At 44.8% G+C, this 15,748-nt stretch overlaps 1 protein-coding gene across 2 annotated transcripts; it reads left to right on the top strand.

Moving 5' to 3' along the window:
* Positions 1–704: 704 nt before the first annotated feature.
* On the top strand, positions 705–14,464 carry Nudt7 (nudix hydrolase 7). Of its 2 annotated transcripts, XM_041650506.1 has the most exons (4): positions 705–802; positions 3,358–3,511; positions 9,574–9,732; positions 13,804–14,464. In XM_041650506.1, the coding sequence occupies exons 1-4, from the start codon at positions 711–713 to the stop codon at positions 14,164–14,166; spliced, it is 768 nt and encodes a 255-aa protein (XP_041506440.1). In that variant the 5' UTR covers positions 705–710; the 3' UTR covers positions 14,167–14,464. The 2 variants fall into 2 exon arrangements, with proteins under 2 accessions (XP_041506440.1, XP_041506441.1); XM_041650507.1 differs by lacking the exon at positions 9,574–9,732.
* Positions 14,465–15,748: the final 1,284 nt, after the last annotated feature.

Below are 15,748 nucleotides of genomic sequence, written 5' to 3'. Positions count from 1 at the left end.
GCAGGCACTCAACGCTGGCCATCAGACCACCCTCCACTCACATCTGAAGGAGATTCAACTCTCCTCTTGCTTCACGGGTGCAGAATCTTGATTTTTCTTTCTTTTGTCCTCCTGGCCTGACTGACCTTGACCTACATCAGCCTCTCAGTGCTGAGTTACAGCTGGCTCCACCATGCCTGGCTTGCACCGTCACTTTAAGAAAAAAAAATTGTTGTAAAGGCAAAGGACAGATGCAAGGAGACCAGGAGGTAAGTGAGATGGGAAGGCATTAGGTGAAATCCACAAAGAATCAATAAACGTTTTTTTTTTTAAATGTCACTGGGCTTGCAAGATGGTTCAGCAGGCAAAAGTGCTTGCCTCTGAGCCAACCTACCAGACTTCGATCCCCAGAACCCACGGGGTGGAAGGAGAGAACTGATTCCTGCAAGTTGTCCTCTGACCTACGCGCCTGCGAAGGCAGGCGCACGCACACACAGACACACACACACATACACTGACACAGACACACACACAATCACACACGTGTAATTTTTTTTTTTATCCACGGGTTTAGAGAAGCCCAAGTTGCTAGAAAGCAAACCGTTTTAGTGTATTCAGCAATTTAAACCCTGTCAACGCCAACTTCAGACCCAACACCGCCCCGGACACGCCCACCAACAGGCCCCGCCCCTCCCGGGTGTTGCACAGTCCGGCTTCTTCCTAGGACAGCTATGCGCACGCGCGTGAGAGCGCTTTGCTTCCTGAAGTCCCCAGCAGCTCGTAGCAAAGGAACTGCAGGGCCGATGTCGCGACCTTGTGTCAGGTAAAGTCCTCCGGCTCCAGACACTGAAGCCTGGTCCCGATCACTGCCCAGACCCGAGGCTGACAACCTGCCGAGCCATAGTGCCGTTCAGGCTCCTCCGAACTAGCCTCCTGGATAGCCAGCTGGGACTTTGCCCCTTCTGCTCCTGGGGACAGAGTAGGGGTTTCACCTAACAAGAGTCTCACACAGGCAGCAGTGTCCTCCTGCCCCTAGGTCACAGCGCTTCCCTTTTGCCAACCTGTGTCATTCCAGTAACCTGCCGCCCCACAGCAGAACCTCAGAACCCCACGATGGCCGGACAGTCCTGCCATCAGGCAGACGGGGTTCAAGTTCTTGGATGGCTACTTACACTCACGATTGATCGTGGTTCTTGCTCAAGGCTGCTCCCAGCCTGTGCTCACATAATCCTGTTATTACCTACAGGGCTGTCCTGAGAAGTAAACACAGAGTGGTGTAAGCCCTGATCAGAGCTGTTGCTCCTATTTTAATGGTGATAGTATGGAGACAGTTTCTAGACTTCGGTTTCTCCTGCTGCCTCTGGGCAGTTCGAGGGGTTCCTTAAAAGCCTCCTTGGGCAGAGTTCTTCCTGCCTGGCTAGTTGTCTTTTCTGAATAGAGGCCTGTGCACCATGTGCCCGCTTTCAGTGACCCTTTCCAGGACATTTGATGGGTTTGCAGGCAGCACTCTGCCACATGGAAAGGGCGGGGGAGGTGGTGAGAATAACCAAACATCTCCAGCCAATAGCTTGTTAAGGATGCACAAGTCATTAACAGTCACAACTGAGGGCTTCTCCCCCGCACTCCATCCCCATTTGTGAACCAGCCACTTTATCATCAAGACTACCCTCAAACAAGTTTCAGATGAGGACTCTGAGGCTCCAGGAGATGATGCCATTACTATTTTCCGTATGTAGCCCAGGCTGGTCTCAAAATTTTGGCAATCCTCCTGCCTCAACCTCCCAAGCAAAGTGTGAGCCCCCACACCAGGCTCCACCCATTTTGGGGATGAAGTGACCTCTGACTGACCTAAACATCTGCTTCTGCGCAGTCACCCTACAGAATATTGAAAGCTGATGGCCACTTCCTGTGACCACCATGACGAAGTCCTACCGACTGTATGACTTAAATGATAGCAGTTCCTCATCCTCTCTTGGGTCCGAAGGCCAGTCCATAATCAAGGTGTCCACAGCAACACACTCAGAAGTCTCTGGGGGCACTCAGTTGCCTCTTCCGGCTTCTGGTGGCCTCTGGCCATCCTTGGCTTATAGCAGCAGCACTCTGGTCCCCATCTCCATGGGAGTCTCTCTTTAGCCTCTTCTCTTCCTTCAGAGACACCCATCATTGCATTGGGAGTTTTCCCGAAATCCAGTCTTAACTACTTACATCTGCAAAGATCCCATTTCTGAGTAAAGTCACATCCCCAGGTTCTAAGTTGACATGAATGAGGCCACTGTCCAACACCCTGTGCAGGCCAGCAGCACAATACGCTTGTCTGAGGAACCCAGAAAGAGCTACAAGAAAATGCTGCCATACGTGGTGAGGAATCTAAACTTTTGGCGTAATCCATCAGTAACGGTTCTCAAAACACAGTCCCTTGGGCTGCCACAGAGGCAGCATTGTGACTCTAAAGTTAGATCAAGGGCTCCTTCTCAGTCTTCCTCAAAGTCTGAGTCACAGTGGGGGGGTCCACCCTGCAGAGAGCAGCCTTCTGCCAGATTCTGGGGATGTGTGAGTTTGGGGGTTACTTTTACAGGGCGTCTGGGGTGAGAACATGGCAGAAGGGCCAGGCAAGCCTCATAAAGACTTTTTTGACACACCTGGCCTATTTATGTGTAACTATAGTATTTCCTCCTCCAGAGAACTAGGGGCAGAACCAGGGACTCCCACGCTAAGCAAAGGCTCTAGTACTGAGCTACAGCCCAAGCCCTCTCTTTATTTCTTGTTTTGAAACAGGGTCTAGAGTTCAAGGTTGGCCTTGAACTCATGTGTATCTCCAGGATGCCTTGAATTTGTGATCCTCCTCCCTCGGCTCCCAAACAGCTGGAATTATAATGAAGTACAGCTTACTTACAGATGTCACAGTTCAACTATTATATGATGGGAGAAGTGTCTTACCATACATAATTGATTTGGTTTGGTTTTTTTTTTTTTTTTTGAGGTAAGGAGTCATGTATCACATGTAGGCCCTGAACTCACCGTGTTGCTGAGGATAACCTTGAACGCCTGGTCCTCTTGCTCTTATTACATACATGCCTCACCTGGCGTACACTGAATTTTAAATTTAATTTGCTTTTCTAAGTGAACTTGTGTATGCAACTGTGGACTTGGTGCTTTTGCCTCTCTCATTCTTGCCAATAGCATGCAGGTTAAGTGCTGTGATTTCTGCCAGGTTATTGAAACACTATAATGAGACTCAGAAATGAAGTCCAAGGTGCACGCTCCCAGCCCCACCACCCATCCCACCCCTCCACCCCCCACACACAAATAGATCAGCAGGACTAGGAGCTTCCAGCCAGAGTTCTGCTTACTAGAGCTCTTGCCTTGTCTTCCTCTTAGGAACAAGCTGATAGACGATGCCAAGGCCCGCTTGAAAAGGTTCGATGTTGGGACCAGATATTCCCATCTGTCTGCTAATAAATACTCTGTCCTTCTGCCATTGCTAGTCAAAGGAGGAAAGCTGTACCTGCTGCTCACTGTCCGCTCAGACAAGGTAGGTGACATCTTGGGGGCATTTAAAAACAACAAAATTTACCTTACAAGAAATAGAAAACACTTTAGACCAGGGTTACTTAATATAGGTGCTTAAACAGGATTTGGATCTAGAACATTCTTTGTTAAGGAGCCTTCTTGCGTACTCTGGGATGTTTAGTGTTTTCTTGATTTCTACCCGTGACAGCAACACACATCCACAGGCTCATCTGTGTGTCTCCAGACAGTGCCAGGAGTCCCAGCAGAAAAAGGGTAGAAAATTATCCCCATTAACAATGACTCCATTAAACTAATCCATCCAGGTAAACTGGAGCGTACTGTTAGTAGCCTAGGCCCTGAAGCCCGCTGCCCAGTTGAATGCCGGCTGAAGTTAGAAACCATCTGACTTTATAACTGTACCAGGCTGGGTGTTCCTGTCTCTTCTATGCACTTCTGGGTACCCTTCCTTGCTGTTGGGAATGTTTCCCAAAGAGAGTTGAAGAAATGATCATTTCAAGGTTATCCCAGGGTAGAAATAAATGGACCAGAAAATGGCATGGCCTTCCAACCAGTATGATTAAATAATAAATAAACAAACAAACAAACAAACAACTGATTTCTGTGGACTCAGGGGACACAGAGCTGTGGAGATCCTTTTCACTGTGGGGCCGGCAAGTGGTACCAGTCCATGTAGTGATCAAAATCGAGTTTCCCAGAGGAGACACTTAGCTAAAACTAGAAAAATAAGGTCTGTTCACTGGGAAAGTGAGAATGTTTGTGTGTGTATGTGTGTGTGTGTGTGTGTGTGTGTGTGCACATGTATATTCCTGAATAAACCTACTTAGTCCATATTATGCTACTTATACATGCTTTGAGGGCTGTCCGTTTGGTGTTGGATAACCAGTTGATGGGCGCTTCTCTAAGGAACGATTGTCCCCCCTGGCCTCAGTACTCCTTCGTTGCCTGTAGTTCTTTGTGTAGGGTAGGACCTCCCTCCTCTTTGGCATGTCTATTGGTGTTGTCCTTGTTTAGCTCATGTTTAGAACATCATGTTGGTGACAGCTTATGAGGGTCTCCTTGTAATGTCGGAAGCTACACTGTTGTTTGAGACAGTCTCCTATTAACCTGGGTCTCTCCAAATAGAATAGGATAGCCTATATGATTGTAATAACAACTGATGCAAAACAGCCATGAATTTAAAAGAGAGCAAGGGGGATTTATACAAGAGTGTTTGGAGAGAGCAAAGGGAAGGAAGAAATGATGTGATTCTATTATAATCTCAAAAATAAAATAAATAAAAAACAATCAAAGCAACCCAGTATAGTTGGCACCTAAGGAATGGTGTCTAAAGTTGACCTTTGGCCTCCACATGCACACATAGACATGTGCACCCACACAAACACATGTATGTCCATACAGACAGACACACAGCTTACACTATTTACAGAGGGAAAAGATTATGAACTCTCATGCCTAGGTAGGACCCTTTCTGGTCCCAACAGTCTATGAAAAGTTGGTTTTTTAAAAATGTACTTACTTGCTTCCAAAACAGTAGAACCCTTTCTTAGAGCAGAGTTCTTTGGAATTCAAAAGGTTCTTGTTCCCTATTAATTGGAGCCAAGGCGGAAGGCCACTTGAATTGAATTGGCATGCTCTAGGGTCTTTTTGAAGGGCTTTCAAAACATATTTTAAATCAAGTTCATATTTTCTATCAAGCCAATGAGTCCTTGTGAGTGCCCCTGTCACCAGCTACTGTAGAGTTGAATGTGCAAGCAATAAATCATGTTTTAGAGGTAAAATAACAGAAGGTGTATTTTTTAAAGTCTTCTGTAAGACAGGCTTCAGTAGACAGAAAATGGTCCAGCCTTCCCCTCCCTACTCTTGCATCTGTCACCGATGAGAAGATGTGTGAGACCATAACTGCCAAATAAGATCCCGTAGAACTCTCCATTTACGACAGGGAGGAACTACTAATGTTCTCCAAAGACTTACCTAGGGCTGGTAGCATAGCACAGTGGCAGAACACTGCCCTAGTAGGCACAGAGCCCTGGCTCAACCCTCAGCACCACAAAATAAAAGAAATGAATGAATAAAAACAAAAGGCTTGCTAAAGTGGAGTCTTTGGCTGCAGCAGCCTCAGTCCTCTCAAACCGCTGCAACAGAATACCTTATACTGGATGCTTATAAACATGGGACATTTCTAATGGCTGTGGGGGCCCCGAAGTTCAGTATCTAGGCATCTGCAGATTGAGTACTCGGTCCTGACCTCTTTCTAACTCGTGGATGATGGTTTTCCCTGTGTGCTCACAGAGTGAGCAGAGCAGTTGGTAAACTCTAATCTCATTGATAAGGGCCTTGCTCCATTAGAATTTTCGAAGAGCCTCACGTCCAAATGACATTACCTTGTGACTGAGGATTTCCACATTCAAGGAAACAGATATTCTGACCAGATCGGGCTGCTAGCTTTCCTTAACACAGCTCTGTCAGTCAATCCAGGTGCTCAGAATGCCAACAGGACGTCTAGGTTGAACTCTGGATAGCAAGAACCAACTTTAGGGTTTCTCATTATATCCCCTTGCCTGGGACCAAGACACGGCTCCACATGCTGAAGCCTCAGCTCATGGAACCACCCTGTGGTTGGTTCTAGCAGGCGCACACTGCCTTGATCTTTGCACAGAGTTGGCAAGAAGCTGACCTAAGAGTCCTGCTGAGTCAGGCTCTCGCAGCAGATGACGGGGAGGACACTGGACAAGGTGTAGGTGAGGGTGTAAGAGAAACTGGGGTGGGCACTGCAGAAAAGAGAATGGTGAGGGCTGCATCTTTCGGGGACAAGAAAGGAGAAAATTACCGAATGTCACACATGGAGACACATTGTCCTAAAACAGAAAGAACTAATGTTGGAGATGTTGGTGGAGGAGTCGGGAAAGAGAGGGCCCTGTTCTTCTTGTGAGTGAACAAAAATTAATGGAGATGTAGAGATACATGGCACTGATGGTGATGGCTCCTCATCCATACTGTGTTTTAGCAAACTCATATTTATTTATCTAAATTTATATGGGAGTGTGAATGTGGGCATTTTGCATCGCGACCTATGTAGGGGAGCTAGAGGACCACTTTTGAGTCTCTTTTTTCTTCCCTTGATATTGAGACAGGGTCTTTCTTGGCCTCATCTCCTCGTTCCCCAGCTAAAGAGCCCAGAGTTTTGCTCTTTGAGCTTCTCTCAGGTTGTCTCAAATCTTGCAGAATGATTGCTGACTAGTAGAGGAAACTTAAGCTTCTGGATTGCTGTTCTGTCTCTGCATCCCGTCTGGTTGTGAGAATTCTGAGGTTACAGATGCATGCCATCACATGCCCCCTTGTGTGTGGATTCTAGGAATCAAATTCCGATCGCTGGGCTTGCATCGCAGACACTTCTCCCCGCTGAGTCATCCTCGTGGCCCTAGAGACTCTTAAATAGATGCTATGCTGATTAAGAACATGGCCTCTAGAATTAAACTCCAATTATAGCTCACTGTGTGAACTTTGTCATGTAACTTAACCTCTAGGAGTCTTACCCTTTCTGTGAAAGTAGAATAATAGTAACCTAATGTGGTTTGTGTGCCCGTTGATAGAGATCATTTGTGATCTATACAAGCGGAGGAATACTATTCAGCCATATTCAGGCCTGTGATACAACATGGCAAAACCTCACAAACAAGATGCTGAAAGATACGGAAAGTTGTTGTTGACTCTTTTACTCTTTACTCCTTTTGAGAGGCCCACCAGCCAGCTCCCAAATAACCACACATGGGGACATTTACACTTACTTATGAATGCCCGGCCTTAACTTTGCTTGTTTCTTGCCAGCTTTTCTTAAATTATCCTGACTACCTTTTGCCTCTGGGATTTTATCTTTCCCTATTTTTGTATACCTTTCTTTACTTCTTTCTCCATGGCTTGCTGTATAGCTGGGTGGCTGGTCCCTGATGTCCTCCTCTCCTTATTCTCTTACTCCCCCCCCTTCCACATTTTTTCTTCTATGTATTTTCTCTGCCTGCCAGCTCCACCTATGCTTGGCCCAGCCTTGCTATTGGCTGCTCAGCACTTTATTAGACCTTCAGGGATTTTAGACAGGCAAAGAATCACAGCTTCACAGAGTTAAACAAATGCAGCATAAACAAAAGCAATACAGCTTAAAATAATATTCCCCAACAGACGATCACATGTCATGTGACTTCATTTACACGAAATAATTAAACTGGAAATCCACTTGGACAGAAAGCAGAGAATAGGGAGCAGAGGGGGGGGGGAGCTTAATGAGTGTGGCTTCCTCTTGGAGTGGGGAAAACATTCTGAAACTAGATATTAGGTATGGTTATATATCTTTATGGGTTTATTAAATGTTCCTGAATTGTTTGTTTTAAGTTGGTTAATCATATTGATTTTACTTCATTAAAAATGCTTTAAGATACAATAACTTGTAGGGCTGGGGATGTAGAACAGTTGGTAGAGTGCTGGCCTACCATGTGCTTGTCCTGGGTTTGATCCGCAGACTGCCTAAAACAGGGCATGGTGGTGCAAATCCCAGTCACCGCACTGGAGAGAAGGAAGAAGAAAGACCAAAGGCCCAAGGTCATCCTTGACTGCAGAGCAAATCTGAGGTCAAACTGAGATCCTGTCCCAGTGTTTTCCCACAAATCATAACAGCTTGTAGAAAAATTCTTGTGAAGCATATGCCCTGAATATGGTTAGCACTCACAAAGGACTTAACAAACACATCTGTTGGTAATACTGTCTTTGTAGTATCCTTTCCTTTAGCTTTTACAAACCCTCACTGGTATCTGTCTGTTTATGTGTTTATGTTGTCATTAAGAGGCATGTAGACAAAAATTAGAATTAACAGAAGGTCTCAAAGTTATTAATGTAAGGTGTGTGTGTGTGTGTTTGTGTGTGTCTGTGTGTTTGCACTATTTACTATAAATGGAATTAACCTAGGTGCATATGTATATATGTTTGTGTTTATATATATATATGTACATATTATACATATGAAATGAAAATTAAGAAAAACAAGATCATACCATGTGTAAGAAAATAAATGCAACTGAACTTAATCATATACTGTTTTCCTTCACTTGTAGTTCTTACATTTTATATAGCCACATAAAATCATGCATATATATGATATAAAAGGAAAAGGAAAACTGCTTAGGGAGACTAAGGGGACTACTAGGAGGGAAGAGAAACGGATACAGGAAGCATAAGGGAATTATTCTCTGCATATAATATAGACATATAAATATTTTAAATAAGCAAAAACATCTAAAATATATCAATGAATTGAAATTAACAATATTTTTATGAACATGTGAATTTGTCAGACAAAAATGAGCCTGCATTCTTGGTAGGTATGTTTTCTATGCAGTATTATTTTTATTTAAATACATATATTATTTATAAAGTTAAATTATTATTTCCTTCAGGGATATTTTTATGTTCTGTATGTACCAAATGTTATACATTAAAAATCATAGCTGGTGGATGTGTGGTGAGATATAAAAAGTAGAAGGTATAGTACATGAATAAGTAGCGAAGTTTAATTTGATGTTAATATTGAGTACAAATATTTTTATAGGTTTGTGAACTAGGAAAAGACTATGTAAAATATTTATTTCAGATGGGGAACAATACAGAGAATTTTCTAAATAGACATTTCCCAACCTTTGTAATAAAGTTACTAGTGTCAGATATATTTGTGTATGGGGTGTATATGTGTGTGTGTGTATACATACATGTGCACGAGCCTGCTTGTGCAAACATGCACGCACACCATGCCACTCATGTGAAGGTCAGAGGACAACTTTCGAACATCACTGTTTTCCTTCCACCATGTGGGCTTGGGATTCAAACTCAGGTTGTACCCTTACCTGCTAAGCCCATCTCAGCAGTCTTGATTTTGTTTTTTTTGTTTGTTTGTTTGTTTTGTTTTGTTTTGTTTTTAGGATTCAAGGAAAAGCATATCTTGTTGAGTTAATATTTGTTGAATGACTACATAGTTCTCAAACCGAAATCTTACTTTGTAACTCTGTTCTTACAATCCCCCAGCTGAGACGGTCACCCGGAGAAGTCTGCTTCCCGGGAGGAAAGAGGGACCCAGTGGACATGGATGACACGGCCACTGCTCTCCGTGAAGCCCAGGAGGAGGTGGGGCTGCATCCCCACCAAGTGGAGGTGGTCTCTCACCTGGTGCCATATCTGATTGATGTAAGGACAGTCATGAGCCCTTCTGAGCTCCTAGGGGATTCTCCATTGGTTCAAACGTAATTCCCAAGAGCACTAAGCATAGAACCAGGATAACTAGGTCCTCGTGTGGACTTTGTGTGCTTTTGATTGAGCTCTGTATTCATGGCTAAGCCCTTCTCATTCATTCAGAAAGAGGGGAGCTACGTCAATGATCCATGGAACACCGAGTATACTCAGAATTGCCCCCGCTCGTGTTCAGTTCACATGTACTTTTCTCCAGTACACATTTATTTTGAGAATTCAGTTGAAAAACAATATCCTAGTGTGCAACATACTAAATGTTATCTCTTTGGAGGGGAAGGGACCCAGTGTTTGCTGTTTACTCTAATGTCAATTGTTTTGGTGCACACCTTGGGATAAGGAGTTAAAGAACTAGGGGGCTTTTTCTCCTCAGCCTCCTCTGCATTTGATCGTCAGGTCTCTGTGGTGCTTGGGTCTGTGATTATTTCCTACACTCCATCTTATCATGACCCTAGCAGTTTTAAGCTCACTGGATGTCCTTCAATTCAGGTACCTCCTGGCAAAGGTCTTCATTAAAAGACTTTATTTTTATTTATGCTTATGCGGGTGGTGGTGAATGTGCCTGCAGGATCCTTCAGAGGCCAAAAAGATGTTGTCAACTCCAAACTGGGAACTGAAGGTTATAGGCGGTGGGAGCCACTTGATACAGATGCCGAGAACTCGAATGCCAGTCCTCTGCAAGAACAGCATGTGCTCTTCATAGCTGAGCTAGCTCTTCATGCTAACTATGGGCTCCTCATAGTTAGACTAGGGTCACAATTTGGGAGGACAAGATCATGTGACAAGCTGTCTAAAAACTGCCAGTGTTTGTCACCACATTCCTGTGCGAATCAGGACCTTCTTATCTGACAAGCCAAACAGCATCTGCAAACCTGGAGCTGGAATAGCCGGTTCTCATCGGCTAGCAAATTCACTGTTGTGCGAAAGGACTGGGATTCACTGGTTGGTTTTAATCTGTGTACCAGCATTATTTGATCAGTATAAATGTACGATAGCCCTCTAAATTCATGCCCAGAATGATGACAAATTAGTAGTCATCTGTTCTCATGGCCCCAATCCCAGCATCTTCCATGGTTAATGTCTGACACAGCTGTGGTGTGTTGGTCACAGCTGGGAAACAATATTAGAACATTATTATGAACTAAACCCACCTGTTCTTTACTACTTGTCCTATTGTCTTCCCTTCTGCCCTTGACCCCATCCTGCACACCAGATTGTGTTGTCGGCTCTCTTAGTCCTTGTGACAGTTTCTTGTACTGCGCTCATTGTGACTGTGGCAGCGTCAAGGTTTACCATCCATGCCTTTGGTTCAGCGTCCTTGAGTGTGAGTGTCGCTGACATTTTCCTCATAGTTGATAGATTTCCTCATAGCTGGTGCCATAGTTTGAGTGAGGAACACCACAGGATGGGGTGTCCTTCTCATATAACCATAGAACTAGATAGAGATAATTTAAATATTCTCTGCATTGGAATTTCAGGCAAAATGTATATTAAAGCAATACTGCCACCAATGCCTAACAGTTGGAAAACCAGAGGGTTAGATTGTCTTACTGTTCCATTTTGCTTAAAGTCTCAGTGGTACTGGGTTGTAAAAGGCAGTGAGACTGAGCCCATCCTTCTTCATGGAGAATATTCGAAAAGTAGAAAGGACACCTTTTGGAAAGATTCAGTATGGAACAAGCTGGTGACCTCTCCATAAATGCTTGCTGAGTGTGTGTGTGTGTGTGTGTGTGTGTGTGTGTGGTGACTGAGACAGACAGACACGAGGAGAAAGATTAAAGACAGAGAGACATAGAGACACTCAGATACAGACAGACAGGGAGACACGGACAAAGAGAAGAGAGCATGAGAGGGCAACGTGGCAGTTGTTTCCTCTTTGGTTGCATTTTCTAATGATCTCATTTTCAATTAATTTCTGCAAATCCTCCAACACACTTTAGGGAGTTTAGAACTCCCTGACTCGTTGAACTAGAGCAGTTCAAAGTCTCTCAAACCAGGGTAGCTTCATTTCCACAATCCCTTAGAGTTAATGAATAATTGTATGTGGGTGATTGGAATAATGGAGTTCACAGATGCCTCGGGCCGCTTTCTGCTCGTCTTCAAACACATCAGCTAATCAACTAATAGGGCATGATGGTTAATTTTATTTTTTTATTTTACTTTATTTTTTTGGGGGGGGGGATTTTTCGACACAGGGTTTCTCCGTAGCTTTTGGTTCCTGTCCTGGAACTAGCTCTTGTAGACCAGGCTGGCCTCGAACTCACAGAGATCCGCCTGTCTCTGCCTCCCGAGTGCTGGGATTAAAGGCGTGCGCCACCACCGCCCGGCTATGATGGTTAATTTTAAAAGTCAAATTGCCACAACCTAGAATCACCTACATAGAGAGTCTCCCCTGAATTATCTAGATCAGATTGGCCGAAGTGTGTGTGTGTGTGTGTGTGTGTGTGTGTGTGTGTGTGTGTGTGTGTAGGGGCATGTCAGTAGTTAATGGATGCAAGAGTGCTCAGCCCAAGCCCACTGTGGGCAGTACCATACCCTAGGCAGGTGGTCTTGGGCCGAGCCAGCAAACTGCATCACCATGGTTTCTGCTTCACTCTTTTGATTGTGAAGTGAATTCCTCGCTCAGAAGTTATGCTGTGTGGATTAGTAAGCAGTCACTCCTGTGGGTTCCTGCCTCGATTTCCCTCACTGAAGGACTGTGAGCTAGAACCCTGAAACAAATAACCCTCTCTCCCCCAAACTAACTTTTGGTGACCTTTTTTTTTTTTTTTTTAAATCACAGCAATAGAAATGAAACTAGGACCTAGAAGGGAGATTTAGCTCAGTTCAGAGTTCTGGGGGTTTGAGCCCATGGCTAGTTAGCTGTAAGGTACCTCATTCTGGCATACCCTGTTGGGGTTCCCTTGAGGCCTCTTCGTCCATCCTTCCCTCCCACTGTGCGTTTCTGGTAGCCAGCAGTTCTCTGGGTAACTGGAGATAACTAAAGCTGGATGTCATGCACAGAGAGGCAGAAGTGTTGCACCATCTCCCTGTAAAGCTGTCCTCCACCGGTGACTATGGTTGAGCCCGAGACCCTGGCTCCGCATCTCTAGCAGGAGTGTACTCCACAGCACCCTGCCTGCTTTCTTCAAGCTGTTGCTCTCCCTCCGTAGCCCCTCACCAGTTTCTCCTCTAGCACATCAAGAAATTGCTTGCACCTCAATTCTCAGCTTACCATCATCTGCTCTGGAAAACCCATGACCTCCAAGAGTGAGCCTTTATGCAGGATCCAGCATGGCTGGGACTCTCTTAGACCTATAACCTAAGATTTATTACCCTATGGCTATTTATGGTCTATGTTCCCCTTGTCTCCTCTCTAGGCAAAGATGGTTATTCACCATGGATACAGTTAATAGTCTTACCTGAGTCCATCCTGAAACCTTCTTTGGCTGCCTCCATCCATGAGAGGTCCCCACGGGCCTATTTAGCCTTCTCTAGACTCCTCCCTCACTATGTACTTCCTTCTGGCTTTCCCCAGCATCTTCCTTGTGACCCGGGAGCTTCAAACTGGAGATCGCATCTATGCTCAGACCCAGCTTCTCTTGCAGGCTTTCCAGTAGAAGTGAAGACGCTCCATGCAGCAGAAACTCTGTCATTTTGCAAACATTCATGCTCATAAGTAAAACTATCTCTTCACAAGACAAATATGTATGTTATACAAAATATAGTTTATAAGCAATGGTATGGCTTACAGTTTTGTAATATGCCACTTTTATGCTGATAAGACATCATACCTCTGTTTTTACCAAGAGGAAAATGTGTATGACATCATTCCAGATGCCAACACAAGTGGAGCATCTCTGTTACATGGGGGACAGGAAAATGTGTCAGGAACACCCCTGTCCCCTGGTTCACCTTGTCCCATGTATCATAGCCTTGGTCTTTCCTCTTCTAGCAGCGGCAATGTGTTGAATCTTGGAATCAGTACATTGCTGCACTTTGTAATACGTGGGTTTTGGTTTCTGCTTTCAGAATGACGCACTGATAACCCCCGTGGTGGGTTTTCTAGACCACAACTTCCAGGCCCGGCCTAACGCTGATGAAGTGAAGGATGTGTTCCTCATGCCTTTGGACTATTTCCTACACCCCCAAGTCTACTACCAGAACCACTTCACATACTCTGGACACCATATTGTGATTCACTGCTTCGAGTATACAGACCCCGAAACCGGGGTGAAGTACCTAGTCAAGGGAATGACTTCAAAACTGGCTGTGCTGGTTGCCTTGATTATCTTGGAAAAAAGTCCCTCCTTTGACATTGAGTTTGATCTCAATGACTTGATACCGTCTTGTGAAAAGACCTTCCTTCGTAGACTTTCTTCAAGCAAGTTGTGAAGATGTCAATACACGAGAGAACACCCCAGAGGTTCCAGCATGAGCTTCTCTGCTCAGAACAGTTTCAGCAAGTGAAACCCGACAGGTGGGAACAGTCTTCCTGCAGTGTGCACAGAAAGGGCCTGCCTGCTTTCCAGGTGCCTTTTTTTAAAAAAAAAAAAAATCTAAAACACTAAAAGTCTTTCAAAACTGGAATATTGCTTTCACAGGGCAATCTAATTTTACCCACAGTACCAATGTCTGTAACTATTTTAGGGGTATCTGGCACATAGTAGGCACTTAATAAATATTTGTTGAATATATGACTGTGCACTGCTTATATTTTTTTAAAGTATTTAAAATACATTTTACATCCGTCATTTGCCGTGACAGAAACTTCTGGTTAACCATTCAAAGCTACACGGGTGGGACTAGGGAGATAACTCCACCAACGTAGTACCTGTCTTGCAAGCATAAGGATCTGAGTTCGATCCCCATCACCCATGTAAAATGACTCAGGTGTGGTGGTGTACCTTTGTAATCCCAGCACTGGGACACAGGACCAGGAAGCTCTGAGGCTTACTGTTCAGGCAGCCTACCCACCTAGACAAGCTCTAGGCCAATGAGAGAGTTCCTGTTTAAAAGAAAAATGTCGGCTGTACTTGAGGAGTGACACCTAAGGTGGTCCTCTGAGCTCCACATACATGTGCACACGTGTGTACACAGACATATGCACACACACATGCACACATACGCATGCACACACTTTACCTTCCCTTGATTCTATGACAGTAGAGTTTAAGATGGGGCGGCAGACTCCCCAGAATCTTTTGCTATTAAATGTGCCCCTGGGATTTAGTTTGGGGCAATGTGATGTAGCGGAAAGATGACTTTGCAGGTCACATTCAATTTAAGAGAGAAGATAGCTCTCCTGGAGCCCCACTTTTCTGTCTTCTGTGAGCTACAGCATGGATGTATCTACAAACCAACCATGACCAGGTAGATGCTGGGAGGCCCAGCTATCTCTGTGCTCCACAATATCACAACATGGATACCCACCCACCCCCCCACACACACACACACACATGCATGGAAGGTGCACTGTCTCTACCTAACCTTATCTGAAGACTTTCTCTAGGCCTGGATGCCTGACTTATCTCTAGTGTGACCTTGGATGCAGTTCCCCGCAGAAACTTTCCCCGTGATGCCCGTATGGTAATTAGACCTGTACTGGGAACATTGCGATAGGTCCATGTTTCCAGAGATGATAACTACAACTTGTACTAGGAGCTTTCTGATAGGAGCGTGCTGTTTAATGCAAATTACGTGATTCCCCAGCTACCACCCCCAATCCTATATATTCCCCCTGCTCTGGAATAAAGTTGAACAGATGGACTGAAGCTGTCTCCCAGGGAGCTGTCTCTGTTGTGCTCGTGGGCCATACAAAGCTCTCTGTCATTGCTTTTGCCTCTTGTCCTCATGGACCGGTGGTCAACAGGCCATGAGGAAAAAAGGAACCCCACAGGTAAATGAAGAAATTTCCTAAGGGAACGGCAGAATGCAAAGACTGGTCAGCTTCTGGCTCTCCGAGTGACTCTGAAGC

This window comes from Microtus oregoni, unplaced genomic scaffold (genome assembly GCF_018167655.1).
Source record: "Microtus oregoni isolate MIOR12 unplaced genomic scaffold, Mior012 000004F_ref0000308, whole genome shotgun sequence".
Taxonomy (NCBI): Eukaryota; Metazoa; Chordata; class Mammalia; order Rodentia; family Cricetidae; genus Microtus; species Microtus oregoni.
Note: the sequence above shows the minus strand (reverse complement) of the source record. Positions and strands in the feature narration are given on the sequence as shown.